A 27,933-nucleotide genomic window follows, 5' to 3' on the forward strand; every position below is an offset into this window, starting at 1 on the left:
TCATTCAGACACCTGCAAAGGACCACATGGTCATGAAGCAAAGTAACTAACTCTCTTTTAACTATTTGAAAAATTCATGTTTTCACTCATAAGCATTTCCCGAAACATCATTTGGTACAACCACAATAAAACATGGAAAATGTTGTAATATTTTAAAAACTTGTACTAAATATAAAATGTTTGGTTGTCCTTTTGTTAGCTAGCTATCAGCCTGTTGTTTCAAAATATTGTCATTTGGTATAACCACTAAAATAACTGAAATTTGGGTTAAACTGAATGACTTTTTTGGTGACAAATTTTGTCCAAAAATGTCAAAAGCCATGCTAAATGATTATAAAAACCACATAATCGCATCGTTAACACTTAATAAAACTTCAAAATTAATTATATCTCCTTTTTTTTTTTTTTACTTTTAAAAACCTTGTTCGTCAATGACCCATCTTCTTTTCTCCAAAAGGTTAAAATAAAGAATTAAGAGGCTGCAGACATTTCTGCAATTTTCTTTGTAGCCTAGGTAGCCTATTGCTTATGGATTTTCTTATAAAGTTTATTACTGATAAAAGGAAAATAATAAAAACTATTTTAATTTAGATTATATTATTATAACTCAACTTATTAGAGAACTATTCATACAAATCAACATTATTGAAGAAAATTAATCTTTTAGATAGATATTGAATGACACTGACGTGAGCTCTGTATCCCTGTCACTGCTTTCATCATCCCACAACAAATGTGTTCTTGCAGAATTACACTCTAAACAATATAAACATGTAATACACGAAGAGCTTTCAAAAGATTATGACATGAGCCTCTATTATTACGGAGCCTGCTGTGTGAAGAGCATCTGAGGACTGTAGCGTCACATCCTGTGAGCCATCCACATCATCTGTGCGGCGGTATGAATATGTGCGGCAGATCATCTTCTATTGTGCTCTAAATGTAAATAATAATAATAATAAAACCGATCCTCAGTCGGCGTACATCATTCACCGGAGAATGAAAGCGGAACCGGAACGTTTACATTTGAATTTGAAGCGTGCATTTGCGTTTGCGTTAAAATAAACCACTGAAGCCGCTGGTTTATTATCGAACCATGTAGCGAGGACGCGTTTGTGACGTCGCCGCTGCATATCGCGTTACGTCACATGCTGGTAAATCCGTCGCGTTTCGCGGATTGTGATCTGTTTGCCAATAAAGCGGGACGCTGTCGGCGTGTGTGCGTGGAGTGTTTGTGTAATGACACCATTCAGCGATATCTACACGCTCGTATCGCGCAGCAGCTGATGTTTGATGGACACTGAGCGCGATTGCACCGCCGTAAATGATGAAAAACCGCGAATATCAGCAAATAGATCCTCAGGCACTCGCGACACCGACCCCGACGCCTCCTCCGCGACCTCTGCCCGACCACAAGCCCAAACGAGCCCGGAGAAAATGGGAGGTGTTTCCCGGCAAGAACCGCTTTTACTGTGACGGTCGCATCATCGTGGCGCGTCAGAGCGGCGTGCTGCCGCTCACACTGGGACTCATCCTGCTCACCAGCGGACTCTTCTTCGTATTCGAGTGAGTCTGATGCCTTTGGCTGGTAGACCGCATGGTCACTTAGCTGGCTGTTGTTAGAACATTTAAGCAAGTAGTGCAGTCTGAAATCATGATGAACACAACGATATAGGCCTAGATAGAGGAGACCGGGGTGAAGGTGTCACAAGTGCATCTCAACTATCTCAACGCGGTCAGGGTTTTAAGGGAAAAATCCGATTTAGATCAATGTGTGTTAACTCTGCTTGTGGTTTTGTGGTCTCAAACATCTGCTTCAAACAGTCTTAAATTAGGATTTATGTGTGAAATAATGCTATGCGGCCACATTAAAAGGATATAGATCACTCAAAAAATCCCTCATAATCTGTATAATGTGAGAGTTTATTTGTTGTTGTTTGTACAATGGAAATCAGTGGTAACATTTTTCAAAAAATGAATCATTTCATCCAAAAAAGAAATGGAAATTCTGTCATCATTTAATCACCCTCATGTTGTTCCAAACCTGTATGATTTTCTTCTGTTGAACTAAAAAGATATTTTGAAGAATGTTGGTATCTGGACAGTTGACGGTAACCATTGACTTTCATAGTAAAACATTATGGAAGTCAAAGCTACCGTCAACTGTCCAGTTAACAATATTCTTCAACATATACTCATAATTTTCATTTTTGGGTGAACTTTACGCAGCAGTTTTATATTATTATTGATAATAACTTTAATTAGAAGTAAGACATTTTCTTGATCAGCATATTAGTTCTGAAGGATCATGCGCCACTAAAGACTGGAGTAAATAATACATTACCTTTTTAATTGGTTACATTTTAAAATAACTATCCCTAAAGTCAAGAGTCATAATGAAGGTAATATAAACACCGTACAATCTTCAGTAAGACGGGAGTATTTTTCATAAATGTGACCCTGGACCACAAAACCAGTCGTGAGGGTCAAAGCTGAATAAATAAGCTTTGTATTGATGCATGGTGTGTTAGGAAAGGACAATATTTGGTCGAGATACAACTATTTGAAAATCTGGAATCTGAGGGTGCCAAAAAAAAAAAGAAAAAAGAAAAATCAAAATATTGAGAAAATCGCCTTTAAAGTTGTCCAAATGAGGTCCTTAGCAATGCACATCCACTCACAATTTTTTTTTTTTTTTTTTTAATACATTTACAGTAGGAAATTTACAAAATATCTTCATGGAACATGATATTTACTTAATATCCTAATGATTTTTGGCATAAAAGAAAAATCGATAATTTTGACCCATACAATGTATTGTTGGCTATTGCTTCAATATACCCATGTTACTTATGACTGGTTTTGTGGTCCGGCGTCACAAATGTTAGATTGGGCTGATTTGTCATGTTTTATAAATTGTACGAAGATATGTCATATTTCAGTATTTCATTATTTCATTCCGTAGGATCAGCTTTGGACAGAATCTGATAATTCGATTTAAATGGTATTTAACCTGTATGGAGTACCTTAATTACTTCAGTTATAACTACTAAATGATTCTTAGACTACAACAATAAAATATAATGGGTATTATGCATGTTTTTTTTTTTTTTTTTTTTTTTTTATATCAAGAACAATTTTTATCGATACAGATGTAATAAATTCTGTTTTATTTATAATAATTACTAGATCATAATACTACTGCAATACTGGGTACTGTTTTAATAACTATAATAACAATAAGTATTAATAATGTAAGCTTGTTTTGTGATATAAATGGTTACAAATATTTTCAAATTTTTTTAGCTACATAAATCTCAATTATGACTGAATGCCTGTTATTAAAATAAGTTTAATGCCATATCAGTATATGCCAGATAATGTTGCAAAGTGTGCATATGGTAAAAATTTTTGGTCTGATTTTCAGTCTGTTTTTAGTTAGCATGCGTCTCTTTTCCCAGGCAATAATATTGAAAATGTTCAGTAGCTTCATTTGTAGGCAAGACAATTACTACAAACTGAAAATAAACTTTGAGAAATATTCACTGAAGTAAAACTTGCCTCCCTATTCTGATTTATATAATAATAGAAATTGTTCTATAAATCTGCGTATGAAATGTACTATGTCTCTTGAGACTTTATTTGTACTGAAGCCACTTTTAGGGACTTAATTAATGATGTATGGTTACTTAAAAGTGGCTTATTTAATTTTAGTGTTAATCATACCCCTCATTTTAAAGCAATTCCTTGTGGATACAGCACATTAAGTGGAGATTCAGTTTGATACTGTAATTCAAATCTTTATATTACATTAGGTTTATGTTATTTATTTTCAATGTACTGCAACACCTTAGATATTAGTTCTTGTTTGAATCCTCTTACACAACCACCGCTGTCTCTTGTTCTCTTTGTAGGGCATTGGTTTAGCATTAGACATTGGATTTGGGATCCACAGAGCTGCAGGGAATGGAACAGTTTAATGGAGCACTATGTTTTAAAGCTTCCTTGTTCCACAATCAATGTTTTCCTAATTGAGCCGTTCTGTGGTTACAGCTGCCCGTTCCTGGTGCAGCACCTCACCAGCTGCATCCCGGCCATCGGAGGGGTCCTTTTTGTGTTTGTGATCATCTCTCTCTTCCAGACAAGCTTCACGGATCCAGGGATTCTGCCCCGGGCAACACCAGAGGAGGCCGCAGACATTGAGAAACAAATCGGTGAGGGAGCACACATCTCCACGTGTCCTTGGTTATATTCAGAAAGGATAACTAGAGTATACTGGCATACTAGTTTTAGCTTAATCTAGTTTGTGAAATGTATGCACAATGCCAGTGTTTTTTTTTTTTTTTGTTTTTTTTTTTAATAAATCTTTGATACCCCCAAATATGATCATCTTTGTGCGAGGGACAGGCATTCTAAAATTTATAAGGAGCTATATATTTTCATGTCTAAAGACCCAATTTATACTGTACAGGGTTCCTTGCCGCTGTGGCCTTTGGCATTGACACCATTTTCTTTAAGAGCTGCTGTGCAGCCAAAATTATGTATCAGTTATCACTGTAAAGCTGCTTTGACACAATCTACATTGTAAAAAGTGCTATATAAATAAAGCTGACTTGACTTGACTTATAAATGTGTAAAATACATTTGAAAATATTTAATTTATATCATTACATTATTTTTTTCCTATTCAATATAGTACTGTACTGTTAGTTTTTTAAAATCAAATTTAAACTATTTTAAATTTCTTATTTTAATCAAATGTATTTATTTTTAAATTTATTTATTTTTCCAAAATTCCACCGACCCCCTTATAGCACTCCTTTGGGCCCCCGAGGGTCCCTGCACCCCAGTTTGAAAACCCACTGCACTATGCAATGATAAAAAAAAAAAAAAAAGGTCTGCAACACTGTCACATGACCTCAACGTTTTTAATGTTTAATTCAGCGAGTGTTGTTCAGTTATCTATTAAAATGAATTTGATTATTTTACATTTTTAATCCAAGTTTGTCTAAAATATCTTTTGATAGCTGATTGTATAATCAGTCAAGATAGAGACGTCTGATGTTGTTTCTGGTTCATTCATTATTCTGGAAATATAAGGACAAGGCTAGGGCGTTGCATTATGGGATAGTGTGCCCAGTGCAGTGTGCTCTGTTGCTGCTACATTTTGACAAACGTATTAGGTCCTCCACACTCCTACATATACTGATATATAGATATAGATCAAGGGTAGGCAAGTTAGGTCCTAGAGAGCCGCTGTCCTGCTGAGTTTAGCTCCAACCTTAATTAAACACACCTGAACAAGCTAATCAAGATCTTCAGGATTACTAAGGCTATAGGCAGCTGAAGGTTTTTTTTTTTCAGGGTTGGAGCTAAACTCTGCAGGACAGCGGCTCTCTAGAACCGGACTTGCCTACCCCTGATATAGATACAGCCGTATACATGCTATGTACAGTACAGTCCAAAAGTTTGGAACCACTAAGATTTTTAATGTTTTTAAAAGAAGTTTCGTCTGCTCACCAAGGCTACATTTATTTAATTAAAAATACAGTAAAAACAGTAATATTGTGAAATTATTACAATTTAAAATAACTGTGTACTATTTAAATATATATGACAAAGTAATTTATTCCTGTGATGCAAAGCTGAATTTTCAGCATCATTACTCCAGTCCTCAGTGTCACATGATCCTTCAGAAATCATTCTAATATGCTGATTTGCTGCTCAATAAACATACATGATTATTTTCAATGTTGAAAACAGTTGTGTACTTTTTTTTTTCAGTATTCCTTGATGAATAGAAAGTTCAAAAGAACAGCATTTATCTGAAATACAAAGCTTCTGTAGCATTATACACTACCGTTCAAAAGTTTGGGGTCAGTAAGAATTTATTTATTTATTTTTTTTTTTAAAGAAATTAAAGAAATGAATACTTTTATTCAGCAAGGATGCATTAAATCAATCAAAAGTGGCAGTAAAGACATTTATAATGTTACAAAAGATTAGATTTCAGATAAACACTGTTCTTTTGAACTTTCTGTTCATCAAATAATCCTGGAAAAAAATATTGTACACAAATATTTTGTACAATTGTACACATTAAATGTTTCTTGAGCAGCAGATCAGCATATTAGAATGATTTCTGAAGGATCATGTGACACTGAAGACTGGAGTAATGATGCTGAAAATTCAGCTTTGCATCACAGGAATAAATTAATTATTCAAATAGAAAACAGTTATTTTAAATTGTAGTAATATTTCACAATATTACTGTTTTTACTGTATTTTTAATTAAATAAATGTAGCCTTGGTGAGCAGACGAAACTTATTTTAAAAACATTAAAAATCTTAGTGGTTCCAAACTTTTGGACTGTACTGTATGTAGTAGAGCTGCATGATTATGGATACATTGGGAATCATGATTTTTATTTATTATTTTTTTTTTAATACAGATTAAATTCCTCAACAATTCTGAATAGACAACTAAACAAAATAACGTAATTTACTAGGGGTTCTGACAAAGTGTTCATTTTAAAAAAAATATTTATTTAATTTAAAGCTGCAGTCCGTAAGTTTTGCCTCTTTGTCGCCATCTCCGTTTGAAAGCTGCACTTGTAGTTATTTGCGTAATTATCATCTTTACATGGGTTGTGCATCGGCACGACTCCTCAGCGCGGATGAATCTAATGTTTGAGGAGAATGTGTCACCACACTGGTGGATGCTGTACTTCAGAATCACAGACTGTAGTCTTGGAAGTATGTCCAAAATAAGAATTTTTACTGGAAAATGTCATCTGAACAAGGATGTAACAAATCTGCCATTTTTGTTCTGACCAATGTAATGACGCAAAAATGAAAGGTGGCATGCTCAGATTTCCCGCGGAAACCCACCAGTACCACTTGAATTAGAAAACATTATTACAAGCTTACTGTTGTGAATCAGGCTAAGGTAAGGAGATAGTTTTGAACACTGGCTGGTTATGTACTTGCTCAGAAATTGATTTTGGGTAATTTATAACCAAAAAAAGTTATGGACTGCAGCTTTAAATTAATATTTTAAAAAAATGGTTTGAGTGAATGATTCAATGACTCATGCATAAAGACTTTTCTTTCGTGGCTTAATGCAATTTTAATAACTCCTTTATTATTGAGCACATTCAGCAGTTTAGCAACAGTAGTCTGCATTTTACGACAATCACTGATCTAGCTGATTTGGGCATGGAGGAACAAAAGCACACCGTTGTGAAGAAATGAAATGCACTAAAATCGCACTGCTCTAGTTTCTTGCTGTCATTGCTGTAGGGTTGCTGTTTTATTATTGTATAAATGTATTATCCTTTTCAGAAACCTAGTAGAACTGCCATTCCATTCTACATAATGTAGTGAAGCAATTTTAGCTGCACCTATAAAAATTGTTTCACGAGTTTTGCGTCATCTGATTGGCTCTTCGGATCGACTTTAAAAGAGACAACCGATAAAACTCTATAAAGCTATTATCGGCCGATAACACAACATTTTGCAGTAGTTTCGCTAATGTGACCGTGCCTTAAAACATTTGAAAAAGCAAATGTATAAAAACCTTGTTTGCGAAGATTAAAGGACATTCTGCTCTAATTACAGAGGGTGACACTGACATGATGACGGTCATATGACAGGATGATTGTCATCAGGAACACGGATTCCCCCAGGCCTTAAAATATCTTCACTTACTCAGTACAGTAGCACGGTCTTTTCTGATTGTGGCAATGAAATGCATGTTTCATCTATGCAGATTTATCTATTATTGTCCTCCAAACAGATAGCCTGCCAGTAAGAGAACTGAAACAATCTGCGGATATTAGTTCACATCTGTGACCCGTTATTTCTGACCTGTAAATTTACCGTTTGTGATGTGTCATTTCATTTTCAATGGTAAAGCTGTGCTGAATTTGATTAAGTTGGAATTTGAAGTCAGAATTGAAGTCTGTGGTAGAAATGAAGTCAAGTTTGTTTTTGAGAGTTTGAGGATCAAATACTGTATATAGGGAGTAGTTTATGATGTGATTGACTCATTGACTGAATCAGAAGCAAAAAATCACGGATTAGAGGCTTTTCCATGGCTCTTCTATTTAAAAGGACTGGATGGATGTCTTTTAAAAAATTAATTTCTAGACCTTGTTTTTTTTTTTTTTTTTTCACTGCCATGTGTCTCACATTTTTAAGTGCAAAAGTCTTGCTGTGAGAAGAATGTTTTGCATTACACTGCCCTGATTTTCTATGTAAACACTCACTAGACTTTAACAGTTGTGCTCATCTTGCATCATTTGCAGCTGTTTTAAAAACCAAACGCTCAAGTTATATTCAACTTTTTAAAAACTCATCTCTAGACCTTAATTGTGTGTGTGTGTGTGTGTGTGTGTTCACATCACTACCCTGCTTCTCATGTTTTTAAATAATAATAATAATAATAAAAGTAAAACACATGGCAATGGAATAAGTGTCTACAGAGACATTTTTTTTAACATCTTTTAATTTGAGCACCGTGTTTTTAGAAAGCCGCGTGCCTTGCGTAAGACACAGCAAAAGACGTGAGACATGAACTCAGTCATCAAAGACTTCCGTCAAGCACATATTTACATATAAAAACAATCTTTTGTTCGAAAAAACGGCACAGTTTAATGCACAAACAAGTTCTGCATTTTTTTGAACTGTTAGTGTAGTTTACAGTTTATTAAGGTGAGGTGATCCCATTCATTTAAACCATTGTTGCCATTTTCATTTACATGGACTAAAATTTAGTGTAAGCATGGGTGTGTGTCTCTGGTTTGAACTGGATGGAAAATATTAACCAGTCAATACAATAAGTGACCATATTTGGTCAGTTTGAAACAGAATAGGATATTGTGCATTCTTCAGACAGGTGCTTACAGAGAGGAATTCAACGACAAAACATAAGACATAAGACTTTTTTTCTTTTTTCTGAGGCAGAACACATTGATTTTCTTAATTTTTTTTTATTTGCCTTTTTGCTTTATTAATGCATTTTTGCGTGTGAAGCATATAGCACCTTTTAAATAATGTATTGCTGTATTAGTCAAGTCAAGTCACCTTTATTTATATAGCGCTTTTTACAATGCAGATTGCGTCAAAGCAGCTTTACATTGATAACTGGTACATAATTTTTGCTGCACAGCAGCTCTTCAAGAATAGTGTCAATGCAGGCAGATCAAAGCACTGTTGAATAAATGTCAAGAATACTGTTGAATATCAAATGTCAAGTCAAATGTCAAGTGTCCCCAACTAAGCAAGCCAAAGGCGACAGCGGCAAGTAACCCAAACTCCCAACAGGTGACATCAGGTGGCAAACAAGTGGCAAATATTATAATAATACTATAATATATAATATATTACACAAAATGCATTTTTTTTTTTTTTTACAAGCTTACAACTAAAGCAGCATTATTTTGCTTTAGAATTGTTTTTTTTTTTTTTTTTTTTCTTCTTGTGTGTTAGGGGTGTAACAATATATCGTGTCACAAAATATCACAATACAAAAATGCAACATATGTATTGTGGATAGTGACAATATGTATTGTATATTTCACCTTAATTATGTCTATTTCACCCAAAATTAAAATTACTGTGTGAGGGGAAAAAATTAAGTTTACAGAGTTTGTCACTACAATATTACTATATATAATGTTGTATGTAATGTATAATAATGTAACAGGGAAATATTTGTGGGTCCTGATAATGCCAAATGTCTTATGTTACCAGTAAAGAGTGGCCTACATTATTTTAAATGTATCTAATCAGTGACAGAGTGCGAGCATATTTTTCTAAAATAATTCTGTATTTTAAGCTTCAGAATCTCGAATATTTTTATTCTGGTGTAGCCATTATCCTGTGCATTGGGTTACCAGCACCAAGTCCAAGCCTGCATCTCAATATGCATACTATCCATTCTAAATAGTATGTTACATTAGTAATTTTCAATACTATTTAGGGCAGATAGGGTGGATAGTATGCACATTGGGATGCCTATTCATTTCCACCCCCAATGTAATAACAAATGTAGCGTTTTAATCAACAGTACATATATATATTTTTTTTAACCTTTTACCAAAGGTCTTTGAGTATCGCAATAATATCATATTGTGAGTTCAGTATCGCGATATGTATCGAATCATGACATGAGGGTATTGTTACACCCCTAATGTTCCTTCCTGACATTTCATCCTCAGCTGGAAATGTTTTTCTCTCTCAGACAACCCAACAGGCTCATCTTCATCCTACCGCCCCCCTCCGCGCACCAAGGAGGTCATCATCAATCAGCAGGTGGTTAAACTCAAGTACTGCTTCACCTGCAAGATCTTCCGCCCGCCGCGCACCTCCCACTGCAGCCTGTGTGACAACTGTGTGGGTGAGTGTTGAGGAGGAGATGTACGGCCGAGAACAGTGAGCTCACTTGCAGCTTTATTTTGCTTGGGCCAACAAATTTGGGTCAGTTTTTTTTAAAGATAATTATTAGCAGGGTTTGTTAATCTAGCTTTATTTAAATAAAAGCATCTGCCAAATGCATAAAGCTTAAATTGGCTAAATTGCACTCAAGGTATACATTCAGTTCATACGTATAGTTCATCAATCCAATATCATTAGTGCTGCTAGCGCCATGCTGTACTGCTCTGGAACCAGATGTCACTTAGAACACCATAGCAATTTTCCACCAACGTAATAGTGCAACAGTCCCTTGTAATGCTGCACTATTAATCGAAATAAAACCGTAATCGCAATATGGTTTAGTGTGTTTATTACATTTCAGATGCTATGGTTTAATTAATTAAATTCAGAGTGAAGAGCAGCACTATTCATGTGAGCAGCTCATGATCCACTGGTGTTTTCAGTGTCTCAGAGCGGCTCTGTTCATAGTAAATGCTGCTCTACACAAACTCCCTCTCTGCATCTTCTCTGAGTTTTGGTCGCTTTAGCATGCATTTGGGCACCCATCATGCACCAAATTTTCCCGTACTTGTAATGAGAAGCACTTATCAACAAAAGATTTAAGCTCCTTGTGGTTTTCCATCAAAAAAAAAAAATTTGGTTTAATGTTTGGAAATGAAGACTGTTCTAATTTTACAGATTATTGTAATATATTGTATAATATAATATTGCTGGAATATATATATATATATATATATATATATATATATATATATATATATATATATATATATATATATATATATATATATATATACATACATACATACATAGATAGATAGCTAGATAGCTAGATAGCTAGATAGATAGCTAGATAGATAGCTAGATAGATAGCTAGATAGCTAGATAGATAGCTAGATAGATAGCTAGATAGATAGCTAGATAGCTAGCTAGCTAGCTAGCTAGCTCTGGATGTTAAGTGGTCTCTTAATTTTTTTCCAGAGCTGTATATATGAAATATTATACATAATTGTTTTTTAGTAATTTTTATTAAAAAAATAAATAAAAATGGATATATCAAAATTTGGACCAAATTGTGCAGCCCTGCAAACAAGCTTTTTTTTAATTCGCAATCACAATTTTTATAATAAAAATATTTCTTTAATTTTTTTGTAATCAAATCTTTATTTTCTCCATTCATGTTTGCAAATAGGCATTTTAAAAATTGTTAAAGTGTTATAAGTGATTGGTGTTGTCACGATACTGGAATTTGCAATTTTGATAAGATACCTTGAAAAATATTGATATTCGATACAATTTTTTAAAACATGGGGAAAACTGCCATACAGATCATTTATTATCATGTTTTTTTTTTTTTTTTTGATAACTTGGGTAATTTTGTTGCAGTAGCTTACACAGAACAGGGAGGTTTTATTTGCACCACTGAACTAAATTTATAAAAAACGTTGTCAACATTCAGTAATAAAATAACAAATAAATTGCTAACGATAGCACAAATAAATACAATAGAATAAAGAGACAAGTGAAATAAACATGGCTTTAAGTTTTTCTGGTGGGTCTAACACTAAAATAATCACATGTAAAATATCACTTGATAGTCTTCATTGTAAAAATTTTATTCATATTGATGCTTAAAATTAAAGTTACAAAAGTTATTCAGTCAAAACAATAGCAGCAAATTATTTTTTCTTTGTTTTTTGTTTGATTAACATGAGGAAAAGCAGCAGGTTTATTAGGCTGCTGTCACTTTAACGCCAGTTTCACACTGCGAGCGAGAGCAGCGCGTTTTTTTTTCGCCGTGCATGTTAACCAATAGATGCATTCACACTGGCAGCAGGAGCAGCAGGTCACCGTCAAGCAGGAGCTTCACGTGAGCAGCAGTGAAGAGGGGGTTTCTGTGCCGAGTCTATTTTTGCTGCACTGCTGACACTCAATTAAAGTGAAAGTACACTTCTGATGGACAAAATAAATATTATTTCATACAAAAGTTGCTCAAAATGCACAGAATAAGCATGTCTAGTGTGTTTTAACAAGAATTTGACTGTCAAAAATAAATAAATAAATAAATTATCATATATAATATAATATAACAGAGGTGGGGACAAGTCACACATGGTCAAGTCCAAGCAAATCTCAAGTCTTAACCATCAAGTCTCGAGTCAAGTCTCAAGTCACAGTTCAGTTAAATCAAGCAAGTCAAGTCAAGTCAAGGGTTCACCCTAAGCAAGTCAAGTCGAGTCCTGATAAGTTTCGAGTCAAGTCAAGTCACAGTACTAATATAAATAGAGGTAAATTTTTTCAATACATATTTATTTTTGCACAGAAAAGATGAACTTGTATACATATATTATGTATCTTATTCATTATACATTTGCTATATATGAATCATATGCATATCTGTGCTACATTTATATCTGAAAATAAAATTGTTTACACAAAACGTTTTGAGTCTAAGATGTATAATCCAATCTGTCTAATTCAATTTAATTGAAACGGTCTAAAATGTGTTGCATTTACAGAAAATAAGGTTTGCCAAGACAATGGCACTAAGCTGTGAACGATGGGGCCGCATAATAATCCCCCCATGACTGAACACACGCTCAACAGGTGCGCTTGAAGCAGGCACAGCTAATACCCTCATTGCGATTTGGAACAGTGAAGGCATTTTCTCCTTGTTCATTCCCCAAAACAAAAGGCAGTTCTGGCCATCACAATTGTCCAGGTAATGGTTGAGCTGGGCAGCAGGGCTGAAATGAGTGGATTTCTTCTGCTTTTTGTGGTATAAGAACAGCCCAGTTTCATCACCTTTGATTTGCTCTTCTTCATCTCCATGACCTGTCTGTTCCATATTGGTATGCTCTGCCTCCTGGAGAATCAGATCTAAAACACAAAAATGTAAAATTACAAGTAAACCTACACAATATTCTAGAGCTGCATTATTCTGGATACATTGAGAATCATGCTTTTCTTCTAAATAGACAATTAAAATAAATTTTATGTAATTTACTAAATGACAAAATGTTAATTGCTGTAGTCTATTTAAAAATATTTAATATTTAAAAGATTTTTTAAGCTGTCAGAAACTGAATAAATGATTCAATGTCTCACTCATAAAAGCTTCACTTGTTTCATTACTGGATGAATCGGTGTTTTTGAAGAATCTCTTGAATGAATCATTAAGTGACAGTCACTGTAACTGACAGAAACTTTATTTGAAGCATCAAATTACTTTAAGTAACTTGAGTAAGTAACTTTAAGTAAATCGGTACTTTTAAATCGCGTAGACACAAGTGTGTATATCCGAACTACAAACTTTTATCTCAGTATTTCTGTGATGGTTTGAATGATTGTAACAGTTTTTCAACTGCACAGTATCTGTATTTCAATTTTAATACTTATACATGATAACTGCTCTCTCTGGGCCAGCAGCAGTGCCAATGCAGAGCCAATGCAGAATTTAATGTTTGCTGTGATCGTACTTTAAACATTGTCATTTAGGAATAAGATTACTTGGGTGTTTAAATCAAGATTGCAAACTTTTAATGGTTTATTGTGCAGCACTTCCAATTTCTGTAAAAATTAAAAATAAAAATAAAAATACTACTAATAATGTAATATTTACAAGTTAACCTATCACTTACTTTTTACTTCCATGGTCAACTGCTCCTTCAGCTTGTCATCAACCAATACATCGTGCTCTATCCAAATAAACCCAAAGGCTGGATCAAGAACAGCTGCTTTGACATAAACAGGATCAGAGAATGGCAGGATTCCTTCATTGGTCTCTGGCTGAGACATTTTTACATTGACAAAGATGCCTTTGAATCTTCTTTGCAGTGATCTTTGAAGACTGTGGATTAGGTTGACCAAGTATTGTGTTCCTTCTTTCTGGTTTTCCAAGTGATGGTTGAGGGAGAGAACACAGGGAATCACAGCACTTATGGTTACAACTTTCTCTCCCTGAGTGAGATCAGTGGCATCAGCAAAGGGCTTCAGAATGCTGACCAGTTCTTTAATCTGAGCCCACTCTCTTAGAGTGAAAATAGTCTCTCTGTGCCCTCTAACATCCAAGACCTTGCTCAAAGTTTGGTAGTCACAGCTAAGCAAGGACTTCAGCTGTCGGAAAGTCGAATTCCATCGAGTAACAACAGAAGCAGGGACTCCACGTTGGCCAAATTCTTTCTCAAATTCCTCCTTAAAAGAAGTACTTGTGTGGAGCAGAGAACTGATCCGCGACGCTTTGGCCAGAGCCGAACTGACAGCCCTGGTCTCTTTAAGACCATCACCAACAACCAATTGTAGTGTGTGTGCAAAGCACTGTAGTCTATGCTGACTTTTGGAGGTCAATGTCTCATTCAGCCTCTCCTCCTCATCCACTGGAAGGGCATTCCAAAGTTCTGCATCATCAAGGCAGTCATCATCATCCTCATCTGCTTCAGCTGAACTAGGAAAACATGTGGTGAATGCCTTTTTCATATTTGGTGCATTGTCACAAATTATATGATCAATCTTTTGTTTGATTTTATACTGATCACATATTTGTTCAAATTCTTCACAAATTCTCTCTCCCGTATGTGACCCCTTGAACCGGTTGCAAGCTAGTAAATGAGATTTCAACGTTATAGCATCTGCTGCAGTGTTCATCCAGTGAGCGGTGACGCCAAGGAAGCCTCTCATTCTTCTGTCTGACCAGATGTCCACAGTGACAGACAGATTTTCAACTGTGGCCATTTCACTTATTAGTTTTGATTGTCTCTCAGACACCACAGTGTCAAGTCTTGAGGTGATGGTTCTGCGGCTCACTGCAGTATATTTTGTGTCCATAACGGAGAGAAAGTGAATGAAGTGCTTGTTGTCAGTGATAGACAGGGGCATGTTGCAATTAATGATCAGATCAGATATTATTGCTTCTGTAATGGCTTTTTGTCGAGGGTGGTTGACTGGATATGTAGTAGTCTGGGGCACAATGAACTGTGACAAGGATGGCTGCTGTAGATCGCTGCAGTGTATCTTGGATTTGAGATATTCATCATATCTGCATGGATTAAAAAAAAAAAAACAATTAGGGAAAACTGTAAACATTAACATTAACTGTAAACATTAAAACAAATGTATTTTCGTATGCACAAACATTATTTAATTTTTTTTTAAATACTGTAATTTAAGGAAAATCAATTGTACATATAAATTAATTTAAGTGATGATCATTTACTGATGTATGCAAGTAAAGTTTGGTTCCAGCAGTCACACATTTTCATATGTTTACATAGACACAGAAATGTAAATACTTGTATGTAAGTTACTGATAGAATGTAAAACGTAAGCATGTATAAGGGCTAATAATAACCTTATAAACTAATTATTGTGACTGAAAAACTGCCTAATATGTAATTACGCTGTAATTATTCTTGTCTGTATGACCAAAAAAAAAAAAAAACTCTTAGAAATTTTTAGGTGCTAGTGATCACATCGGCGCCTCCATGTTAGCCTGTCATGCAGTATGGTATAAGCGCAATGCTTTTTAGTTTCCACACGCAGTCCACACAAACACTTGAAAATGCGCACATTTAATACAGACATTATAGCCTACATGTAATATAGAGCGGCCCGCTCACTTTAAGATGCCCATCAACATTAAAATTCAGGCTACGCCACTGTTATAGCCAAATTCCCCAATAAATCTACGTTATTTACGAGTATTTATCAGTAATGATAATGGTCACATTTCTAATAAAAAAAAACATAATATGCAACCAAGGCCAAATTATGACAAACAGAAAATATTAATTCATTAGATTAGCAATAGTGAAACTGACTATAAAGAGATGACTTTCTTACCTTTCCTTGTGGTTCTTGAAATGTCGAATGAAATTTGACGTTGTGGTTGTCGTGTCGGATATTCTTGCGTTGCATATTTTGCATCTGGCAAATCTTTTTTTATTGGCACGGTCCAGTTCAAAGTCCTTATAGCCAAACGAGACTATTTGTGGAGCTCGACTACTGTCTGCCATGTTTGGCGCGGTTTGAATTGTGCAGCGTTAAAGGCACAGACGCTGATTAGTGGTGCTGACGTCACAATAATTATTTTTTTAAATGAATTTTATTGCTGTTTGTTTATTATAAGTTCAAGTCATTCGAGTCTTTCACTTCAAGTCAAGTCAAGTCTCAAGTAACTTGTTCTCAAGTCAAAGTCAAGTCAAGTCATTTTCATACTTCAATCAAGCAAGTCGCAAGTCCTGAAAATTGTGACTCGAGTCAGACTCGAGTCAAGTCATGTGACTCGAGTCCCCCACCTCTGTAATATAATATAATTATATGAATAAGATTTACCCATTTAAATTTGTTTTAAATTATTCAGTTTGGATGAAAGTATGGTGTAATATAAACTAAAGTAAACTAGCCAGAAAATATGATATATAAACATTCCTTTAGTTGTTAGAGACCGGTATATAGGCTCTTGCACTACCCAAATCAAACCGGAGTTTGCTCTCTTGTAAACATGTACACGCGGATGATGTAAAACACAAAGCTTCATTCGTGTGCAGCGATGGATAACACAAGGGTTTTATTTATTTATTTTTTACATTTACATGGGAATGTTGTACAACTCGCCATGTTGACAAGCTTTCAAGACTAGCTTATAAATTACCAACTTATAATAACAAATTTATAGTTGACTTTGTAAAGAAATGCTCACTTTATATGTAGCTTGGAGCCGCTGTTATGACGCTGTACAAACGCTTCACGATGTAGTTACGCTCACGCGCCACTCAAGCTTGCAGTGTGAAACGGGCGTAAGAGCTAATGCACGAATCCAATATACTGTTACACAACATGTATTTTCTTTCAACTATTTACATTCCAAAACTTAATGTATTTACTTGAATACTTGGCAAGATGGGCATTTTGACATAATTTTGTATGTATTTGGCATGTGGCATATTTGGCATTTAAGCGCAATAAGCCATGAAAAATAAGTCAATTTGGTATTCGCAAGCTGTTTGAGAGGCGACTTTATATGAGCGCCACTTTTATAGATCAATGGTGCATGTGCTTTTGATGTGAGCATAAAACGGTGGGTATTAGTAAAATTAGGTGCAATGTAAGCACTATTCAACCAGAGTGAGTGAGTGGAGACGGGTGTGTATCAATTCGCCGTTGGAGAGCAGACAGCAAGAACATTCAGCTGGTATTAGTGTATCGATACTTCAGAAAAAGGAGTATTGGAACGGTTTCAGATATTTCAGTATCGATGCATATTGAAATATGCATTTTTTTTTTTTTTTGAGTATTTGAAAATGACAATTTTGAGAATCTGACAAAAAAGACAAAGGTACAATACTGTGTACTTAACTGCTTTGAGGTAAAGAACTACAGTCCCATGAAGCATTGCAACTGGCAATTGGATTAAATTTAATTTTTATTGCAAAATGTGCATAGTCAAATATTTCATTAGTTTGAGAGCTTTTGGAAACTGACTCAGTTAAGTGATTTGCAGTGCTTCATGGGAGTGGTTAGGCGCTAACAAGTTATTATACAGTGATTTCCTCACTGATTCAGATTTTTTTTTGGTAAAATCATGGATAATGTAGTTTTCACCAGGATTTCAGCTGTTAAACACAAATCAGTAATTTAAAGATTACATTGAAATAATGCACACTAATGGCTTCAACAAAAGCTCATATAATTGATTAACAACCTCGAAGCACACAGTAGGTCTGTCTTTAACTGTTTATAAGTTAAAAAACAGTTCCCCTTTGAAGAAAATGAATTTAATTTTTACTGTTGCACTCTTTTGTACAGACAAACATCACTCATAATGTCTCTATAAAATGTAACTGTAATCTAGTAACAATCGGTATTAAATGGCAATATATTTGATCTGTTAGCAGTTTCACACTATGCTGCTTGTGAATCTACGTGGGATGTTATCTTTCTCAGTGTTATTAATAGTGCTAGATTTATGCAAGCTGATTTGAACCAGTTTGTATTTTGGTTTAGTCTCTCAGGTTCTCATTTGTTCTTAAGGCAGAAGACTTTTTAATTACTGTTGTAATAAATCAAGCACCATATGACGGCCTGCTGTCTTGCATCTTTTGATAGAGCGCTTCGATCATCACTGCCCTTGGGTCGGGAACTGTGTGGGAAAACGAAACTATCGCTTCTTCTACACCTTCATCGTCTCACTCTCTTTCCTCACGGCCTTCATCTTCGGTTGTGTAACCACACACCTGGCTCTAAGTATGTGTCATATCATTTAACTTGCCAACAGTTTCTCCATCTCTTGAACTTTGAGAGGTGTGTGAGTTGAAACCTTAGTTCCGGTGATGGCAGATCACTTTCTGGTTTAGAGTTCTTGTAGAAACAGATTTGTAACAAAACTAGGTATTTCTTTCTAATGCTTTTATTTTACATGTTTATAATTATTTATAATAAGAAGAAAAGTTTCCTGAGCAGCAATTTATATTAGAATCATTTCTGAAGGATCATGTAACACTGACGACTGGAGTAACAATGCTGAAAATTCATATAATATATAATATTTCATATAATAGATAATATTTCACGATTACTGTTTTTACTGTATGTTTTAAGATATACAGTGTCAATATATTTTTGCAAAATTTAGACTACAAAAACTAATTTCCAACTTTTACAAAAACCTTAGCAACACTTTATTTTACAGTGTTTGTTACACATTACATGTACTTACTATAGTAATAACAGTAAATTATGCATAATTACATGCAACTAACCCTATAGTAAGTAGTACATGTTAATTAATATTACTCAGTACTAAAATGTATAATTACACTGTAACAAGGACACCTTAAAAAAAAAAAAAAAAAAAAAAAAAAAAAGTGTAACCAGAACCTTTAAGTTTGTCAAATGTGTCTAGTCAAATAACTGGTAGAGTTTACATCAGCTCTTTTTAAAGCTTTGTAAATCAAACACAGATGCCAAATTAGCTTCAAAGAGGCCATGTGAATCTCTTATCTCATAACATGTGAGAAGAGCTTTTATTGACTAATGTTCTCTTTTATAGGGTCACAAGGAGGAAATGGGTTGGTTTTTGCTCTCCAAGCGAGTCCTGCCAGATATCCTTTCATTTTTGATGTCTGATTTCAGATTTTTTACCTTGAAAAAGTCTGTTATTCCTATAAAGGAATGTTCTGAGTTAATACAAGTAAAGCTCCATGAACAGCATCTGTGATGGTGAAAAAAAATTTCAACTCGAGTTTGTAAAAACAAACAAAAAATATTGAGTCTGTAGTAATGTACTTACAATGGAAATCTATGAAGCTTGTTACACTTTGTTACACTTGCCCCATAGGCTTCCATTATAAGTGCTGTGCACTGCTTGTTTTTAGTGAAAGTTAAAGCCACAGATGCTGGTGATCAAGTTGTAATTAACCCAGAATATTCCTGTATTGTGTTGATTTGTGCTCCTCTTTATTTGTACAAATTCTGAAGCCTTCCTTGACGTCTGTCCACTGCTCTTGAGTTAGTGGTTTGCTTCTTTTCTGTATGGTCCATTTTGGGCCTCTCAGGCTTTCATACATACCTGGTGGCTGCAAATCTTACTACTAATGAGGATGTGAGTTTTTCCTTTCATAACTTAGATGATGTATATTTCATTTCAGGGCTACTTTATTGTAATACACTCAAACACACACTCACACATGATATATATGATATGATATGATATGATATGATATGATATGATATGATATGATATGATATGATATGATATGATATGATATGATATGATATGATATGATATGATATGATATGATATGATATGATATATGATATGAGGGGTGTCCCTGACTAAGGATTTACATAGTCGAATCAGAATTGTCAAGTCTTGTCTACAGTCTACAGTCGATTGATAGTCGAATCATGTATGGGGGTGGGGTTCAGTCCGTGTACAACAGCGCACGTGCGAGTGACTTGAGCGCTTGAAAACAGTAGTCCACTAGATAGACTGAATGTGTCTTTCCGTGTTCACAGATAAAGGAGTATACTTTGAAAGACTTGCACGCTCAGACAGAATGGAGACAACTTTTATTTTCTTTCACGCACAGCACACAGAAACAACTTTCTAATAAAGTGACCAAAACTGCCTGTCAAGTGATAAAGATAAAAAGGCATTTTCAGTTTCTTCTAAGTTGAAATAAAAGGCAATGTGGATAAACATTCGTAAAGCTATTCCTCATTACATTTTAAAGTCATGATGTAAAGAACATCACACAAAGATATAGAAAAAAATGTGTAAAAACATTTTGGATCAATAAGCCTAAAAAACAAATGAATAACTACAGAAAGGCCACACTGCAGACAAGATTTACATTTTACATGTTGGCAAATCAATTAAATCGGCTAACGTTAAAATGCCTGTGCGAGCACCCTCTAAGTACAGCTCAACATCGATGCACGGAAAAACAATTAAAAATTAACAATTAAACCAGAATATACCTTTCTAATAAATAAAAAAATAAAAAAAATAAAGTCAGAATCAAGTCACAAGGTGCAGAAAAAATGTGTGCAAAATGCCAAAAGTGCAGGGGAAACGCAAGCCACAAATAGGGGTTAGTTCACTCAAAAATGAAAATTCTGTCATTAATTATGTCATTAAATCATGTCGTTCCACACCCCTAAGGCCTTCATTCATCTTCAGAACACAAATTAAGATATTTTTGAAGCCTGCATTGAAAGCAAGTTAATTTAAACTTTCAGTGCCCAGAAAGCTACTAAAGACATATTTAAAACGGTTAATGTGACTACAGTAGTTCAACCTTAATGTTATGAAGTGACAAGAATACCTTTTGTGCGCCAAAAAAACAAAATAACGACTTTATTCAATAATATCTAGTGATGGGCGATTTCAAAACACTGCTTCATGAAGCTTCAAAGCTTTACGAATCTTTAGTATCGAATCAGTTGTTCGGAGCAGCAAAATTGCGTGATTTCAGTAAACGAGGCTTCGTTACGTCATAAGAGTTTCAAAATTTCAGTAGTTCATGTGACTTTAATAATGATCCAAATTGATACACGCTCCGAACCACTAATTCGAAACAAAAGATTCACAAAGCTTTGTATCTTCATGAAGCTGTGTTTTGAAATCGGCCATCACTAGATATTGTTGAATAAAGTTTTTTTGTTGTTGTTGTTGTTGCTTTTTTGGCACAAAAAAAGTATTCTCATCACTTTATAATATTAAGGTTGAACCACTTTACTCGCATGAACGGTTTTAAATATGTCTTTAGTAGCTTTCTGGTCATTGAAATAGGAAATGATCTTGCTGGCAATGCAGGTCTCACTGAGCCATCGGTTTTTATCATGAACTAACCCTTTTATTATGAACTAACCCTTTAAGTTTATTATTTGTGTTAGAACTGTATAATCCAGATTAATTAGAAATTGAATGGAAACTTTATATGCTGTTCAAATACATAAATCTTAGATTCAATATTTTGTAAGTGTAGCTGTATTTTTATTCATTTATTTAGTTTTTGTCCATATTACAGATTAAAGGTTCCTGGTCAGGGAAAAGTGGAAATGAAGATGTTGGAAATCCTTACAGCTACAACAGTATGATCAAAAACTGCTGTTCTGTGCTCTGTGGACCCATGCCGCCCAGGTGAGACACGTGTAGATCAGTAGATTGAGCATATATGGACTCCACTATGCCATGGCCGGATGAAATAGTGTAGTTGAAGCTTGTTTATTACTGTGGCTGAACTGTGATTCCCATTCTTCATCTCTCGTCTTGTCAGTTTAATTGACAGGCGAGGTTTTGTGCCCTCCGATGACTCCGTCCAGACCAGTCCAGTGGAAATCGAACTTCCAGCTGCTAAAAACGACATAAACATGGTAGGACGAGCAATCACCTCAGGCCGACCTCCTCCTCCTCCACCCCCGGGCGTAACCCTACAGCAACCTGCCATCTCCATTCAGAACCACTCGACAGCCTGACTTCTTGTGTCCGTTCCAAACCGAGCATCCCCCCTCTTGCTGTGTTGTTTGATGTGTTTTGGCATGGGTCGCACCCTTCATTTAGATGTCAGACAGCATTCGGGTCACTGGGCTTCAGCCAAGTGCGGCTGTCTCAGATTTGTTTGGTGTTGGGTAGAGCTGTTATGGCTGTGCTGCCTTGGTCAAAGTCATATGTAGATGAGATTTATGTTTACTTTGAGTTTGAAAGGGAAATAAATGTTTATGGACTCATTCTTTATGGTTTAGCTCCCTCTTAGATCAGCGGGTTGGAGTGGAGATGAGTGTAGCTGACATGCATCATGTTGCACATTTACAGAAAGAGGAAATGAAACTTCTGGCTTCCTGTAACATTGAATTCTGAGTTAGTGAGCAGGAAAGACGCTGTAGTTTCAAGTGATGGTGGTGCTTGTTTTTGAAGCCCTTTATTTGAAGGTTCAGAGACCTTTGTGTTACAGATGTGCAAGATTATGACATGCAATCGTGCTCTTGAAAAAAATATCCGAGTATAAACAAACATTTTTAAAAAAATGTTCTCTAAAATTTTTCCTTTATTTTTTAGGGTTGTTTGTGTAACTCAAGTTGTTTGTATTATAATCTGATCATATACAAACAACTCAGGCTGTTTAAGTTGTTTGTATAATTTATTTTGTTTAATCAAACAACTTTTGTTTTGTTTTAGTTTTTGTAGTTGGTGTTTATCAACATGAATGTGCCTTGAAGTTATGTTTTTTTTCAGTTATTTGTTTTGCTTTATACTCGGATGTTAACCTTGTCACCAACACAACGTGCCTCTCATCGCGACAAACAAACAAACAAACTGCGCTAGTGTTTGTGTACGTTTCTCTGGTTGTAACTTAGGTTACATGTCATTGTGTATTTTGTGAAGTCTAAAGTAAATATCTGAATATGACTTCTATTCAACTATGGAAAGTATCAGGCTCTTTTGCAGAATAAAACTGATAAAATGAATAAGGTGCTAATGCATCTCTTCACTGATGCACTGTTCACTGTTAATAGCAGTAGTGTAGCTATGCTCGTACTTGCCTTATTATTGTGTGTGTGTGTGTGTGTGTGTGTGTGTGTGTGTGTGCGTGCATGTATACGTTGTAAAATAGTTTGGAAATGTCCCTATGGGATTTTATGTATTATGACAGTATGAGTTTAAATCTTTTTTTTTTTTTTTTTTTTTTTAAATGAAGATTATTCCTGATATTTTGTACTTTTTGAATATATTTGTGCTTGTATATGTTAAAAATGCATTTTAATGTTAAATAAATATTTTTTCAAACTAAACCACAGAATTCCTGTCCTGCATGTACACTTTTTGTTGTTGCCCTAATTTGATTATGTAGGGTGAGTTGTTTGTTTACCGCACTCTGACAGTTGTCGTGTTTTTTTTTTTGTTTTTTTTTTTCTTTTTTTGGCATGTTCCGATGCATCTGTGTGCATTAGTGCACATTAGTGATGTTACACTTACCGTTCTTAGCACATTAACCCTTGTCCTCTGTGTGTGTGTGTGTGTGTATGTGCATGTTTGTTTAGGAAAAAGATTGCCTGGATTTCGCCATGTCTTGTGCCGGCTGATGGTTCAGTGGGCAGAAGTAGGGAATTGTAGGGAGGTTGGTAAGACTCAGGCAGGTGTTTGGGGCACATTCATAGATTCCTGTAGGTGGCGTCACATTGGCTCTACATGCTTTTGGCCTGCATGCTGCCTTACTGCTGCTGCCAGAGCTAATAGTGCTGATGCACTGCGTCTAGCCTGATGTTTTACAGCATCAGCACACGATCAGCACTGCTCTTCCTCTGACCACTAACCACTATTCCATGTTTAGTTTGTGTAAATATATGTGTGCAATATATTTTGGACTTTGGCTTTGATTTAGACTTTCATGTCAAGCTGTATTATCATGCTGTGGGCGAAAATCTTAGTGATAATTCACCAAGAAATGATAATTTGTCATTATTTTCACACTCATGTTGTTCCAAAACTGTATGATTACTTCTTTGAATAACAAAAGATGTTAAGCAGAATGTCTTGGTGGTTTTCCCATACAGTCCTTGTTTACTACAAGGACAAAGCATAGTAAAAGTACTGTATTTTTAAAATAGTCCATATGATCTATTCCTTCTGAGGCCATATAAAAGTTTTGTATGAGCAACAGATAAAAAAGAAGAGAAAAATCTATAACCTCTTTAGTTCATATAATAAAAATATTATTATTATTATTATTATTAATAATAATAATAATAATAATAATAATAATAATAATAATATAATTATAATAATAATAATAATAATATTAGAATACCATTACAACAAAACTGTTGTCAATATGCATTTTAATTACACGTCATATAAAAAAACTGTCAGTAAATGTCACTGCCATGTTAGTGTCATAAACCTAAAATACACATCACAATGCTTCTTGGGTTTGGCCATATCGGGCATAGTGGTTTAGTGAGAGTAAGTGACTCACTGACTGAGCGAGTCTGATTCAAACCGCAAGATTCACATCTGTGAATGGGATATCACGGCTCACATGGTGTTTGTTATTGCGTGTGTCAGAAGATGGTGTGCACTCTAAAGATGATATCTGATGAAAACCGCACTAAGTTTTTGCAAGTGTCAGTCACACGTTATGGCTAGATTTGAAATTGTCACAAATTTTGGTTACACTTTATTTTAAGGTGACTTTGTTACAATGTAATTGTACATTTAGGCTGAGTAATATTAATTAACATACTTACTATATGGTTATGGTTAGAAATAAGGTTTGTTTAAGGGTTTGTTGCGTGTAATTATGCAGTATTTACTGTTATTACTGTAGCCCCTGTCTATATTAAAGGGTTAGTTCACCCAAAAATGAAAATTCTGTCATTTATTATTCGCCCTCATGCCGTTCCACACCCGTAAGACCTTTGTTAATCTTCAGAACGCAAATTAAGATATTTTTGTTGAAATCCGATGGCTCCGTGAGGCCTGCATAGGGAGCAATGACATTTCCTCTCTCAAGATCTATTAATGTACTAAAAGCATATTTAAATCCGTTCATGTGAGTACAGTGCTTCAATATTAATATTATAAAGCGACGAGAATATTTTTGGTGCGCCAAAAAAAACAAAATAACGACTCATATAGTGATGGTCGATTTCAAAACACATTTCAGGAAGCTTCGGAGTGTTATGAATCAGCGTGTCGAATCATGATTCGGATCGTGTGTCAAACCGCCAAACTACTGAAATCATGTGACTTTGGCGCTCCGAAGCTTCCTGAAGCAGTGTTTTGAAATCGGCTATCACTATATAAGTCGTTATTTTGGTTTTTTTTGCCACACCAAAAATATTTGCATCGCTTTATAATATTAATATTGAAGCACTGTACTCACATGAGCTGATTTAAATGTTTTTAGTACCTTTATGGATCTTGAGAGAGAATATGTCATCGCCGGCTATGCAGGCCTGACGGTGCCATCGGATTTCAGCTAAAATATCTTAATTTGCGTTCCAAAGATTAACGAAGGTCTTACGGGTGTGGAATGGCATGAGGGTAAGTAATAAATGACAGAATTTTCATTTTTGGGTGAACTAACCCTTTAAGAGCAGCTTGTACTTCTGCTAAACATCTTTTAGTGTACTGGACATAATGTCAAATAAGTTTGGAACGACATGAGGGTGAGTAAATAATGTTGTTTTTTTTTTTTTTTTTTTCTTCAGTGAACTACCCTTTAATCGTTATTTTGCGTGATTTGTTCTGATTTGACTGTAATTCTCATGATTTTGCTGTTGTTAATTTCCATTGTTCTCTCCTGGCAGACTTTATATGAGCACTTCAGTATGACTCAAGTGGTCATATACAGTTCTGTATAGCAGAACAAAAGAAGAATCGCATGCATGAGTCATCAGTGACACTGATATCTGATTGGCTGTTGCTTACTGCTCAGCTATTTAAGTTTTAAACCACATCAAAATACTTTTACTTACACTTTTTCTAACTTGAATCTACTTCCTTTTTTGTCTTTGTCACACCCATTCCCTTATCCCTGGTTCTTAATAATTTCTGTCGTAACCCTTCGTCCATTGCTCCCTCACCCTTTCCCGTCTTCCTCCGCAGTGCACGCATGGTACCAAAGGTCTGCTGGAAACGGCCTCTCGATCTCCTCTCCTCACAAGCTCCTGTCCGCAGGCCAAACCTCAAGCAGCGCCGGCCGTCTTGGAGCCTCTTCCAGAGATCACCTCGTCACCTGCGCTGGAGCCACCCAAGATCGCTGGAGGACGCCAATCGACCAACACCTCTCACAAACATCACTCCCACCACAGATCCAAGGGAAAACAAGCCAGTCATCACACCCACAAGACAACCAACTCCTCTCCGAGACCCCATCACAGCCACAGTTCAAGACGGAAAGACTCCAAGAACAGAGACCCAAAATTCAGTTCTCTGCGCTGAGCAATGAGACTCCATGAACCCTTCAACGTCATGTTGTTTGGATTATTTGAATTTGTCTTCATAAGATTGATCAGTTTGTAGGGTGGCTTCAGTTGGGACTCCAAACACATAGGACTAATATTTCCAGAAAGACCTCCAGTTTTAGTAAACTGATGGTGGTGTTACAGTCTTACTGTTCTCTGGAGGAATACCATCAATGCTGCAATCTGGAGATCAGGTATGAAGTGGGCTTCCGTTAACAGATTGATGACTGGAAAACTTTGTAATTCATATACGCAGTGTTTCCATACAGACAAGCACAAAGGTCTCAAAAGTGAACTGCAAGGCAGTCTTAATAGTGAGTTCCAAAATGAGCTTCATCATATTGGAACAAGAACACTGTCGTCCTCGATATGGACACAAACTCTGGGAATCATTTCTCTGGCCTCTTTTAGGCCTCATCGGGGATACATTGGTCAAGCTTCAATAAGCAAGAACCAATCTAATTATGCAAAAAAAATAAAAAAAAATAAAAAAAAAATAATTACAAGAGCATGCCTGGAGATTATAGCTCACAATCATTCATCATGTTGAGTCTTGTTGAATACTTTCTTCTCCCAAAGGACTTCAGCATGATTTTGTAACATATTGTGTTTGAAACATGGTATTAAGTGTGCACAAGTACCTGCTAATGTGGATGAGATGATGCCTCCTGATCACCGTGTTGAAGATCTAGTTGAAAAGTATCGTTCTCTCTTAACCTCGTCACAACTGCTGTTCTTCACATTGCATTCCTGACCCACTGCTGTCTATCAGTAAATTAGTAATCAGACAGTCTTAATGCACTAAGTCTCAATGCAGCAATACTGTAATGTTTTAGTTACTCATTGTTACTACATGTGCTACAGTATGTGTGGACACTTTGTGTTTGAATGGGAATGGGAATATGGGTGTTATTGTTATCCAGGTTTTGACTTAATATGCAAACTGAATGTTATTTATGAATGCTGAAATCGATCCTCTGTTTCTCAAGACCTCTGCAACATTTGCACAAATAAATATGAAGA

General features: G+C 35.4%; 2 protein-coding genes across 2 annotated transcripts; one reads left to right on the forward strand and one right to left on the reverse strand.

Annotated features, from left to right (window-relative positions):
* Positions 1–893: 893 nt before the first annotated feature.
* On the forward strand, positions 894–27,933 carry zdhhc18b (zinc finger DHHC-type palmitoyltransferase 18b). Its single transcript, XM_067411258.1, has 9 exons — positions 894–1,566; positions 4,054–4,214; positions 10,247–10,402; positions 18,544–18,681; positions 19,487–19,538; positions 19,936–20,038; positions 21,972–22,084; positions 22,221–22,317; positions 26,552–27,933. The coding sequence occupies exons 1-9, from the start codon at positions 1,325–1,327 to the stop codon at positions 26,885–26,887; spliced, it is 1,398 nt and encodes a 465-aa protein (XP_067267359.1). The 5' UTR covers positions 894–1,324; the 3' UTR covers positions 26,888–27,933.
* LOC137002119 (zinc finger BED domain-containing protein 4-like) lies at positions 12,938–16,451 on the reverse strand. Its single transcript, XM_067361630.1, has 3 exons — positions 16,279–16,451; positions 14,082–15,475; positions 12,938–13,320 (listed from the first exon to the last, which is right to left on the reverse strand). Exons 1-3 carry the CDS (start codon positions 16,449–16,451, stop codon positions 12,938–12,940), a joined length of 1,950 nt encoding a protein of 649 aa, XP_067217731.1.

The sequence above is a fragment of the Chanodichthys erythropterus genome, chromosome 15 (genome assembly GCF_024489055.1).
Source record: "Chanodichthys erythropterus isolate Z2021 chromosome 15, ASM2448905v1, whole genome shotgun sequence".
Taxonomy (NCBI): Eukaryota; Metazoa; Chordata; class Actinopteri; order Cypriniformes; family Xenocyprididae; genus Chanodichthys; species Chanodichthys erythropterus.

Coding starts and splice junctions, on each gene's coding strand:
- zdhhc18b (XM_067411258.1), top strand. CDS start 1,325: ATGATGAAAAACCGCGAATATCAGCAAATAGATCCTCAGGCACTCGCG. Junction 19,539..19,935: donor CTCCAAGCGAGTCCTGCCAG/ATATCCTTTCAT, acceptor ACGTCTGTCCAC/TGCTCTTGAGTTAGTGGTTT. Junction 22,085..22,220: donor TGTGGACCCATGCCGCCCAG/GTGAGACACGTG, acceptor TCGTCTTGTCAG/TTTAATTGACAGGCGAGGTT.
- LOC137002119 (XM_067361630.1), bottom strand. CDS start 16,451: ATGGCAGACAGTAGTCGAGCTCCACAAATAGTCTCGTTTGGCTATAAG. Junction 15,476..16,278: donor TTCAAGAACCACAAGGAAAG/GTAAGAAAGTCA, acceptor TAATCCATGCAG/ATATGATGAATATCTCAAAT. Junction 13,321..14,081: donor GTTGACCATGGAAGTAAAAA/GTAAGTGATAGG, acceptor TTTGTGTTTTAG/ATCTGATTCTCCAGGAGGCA.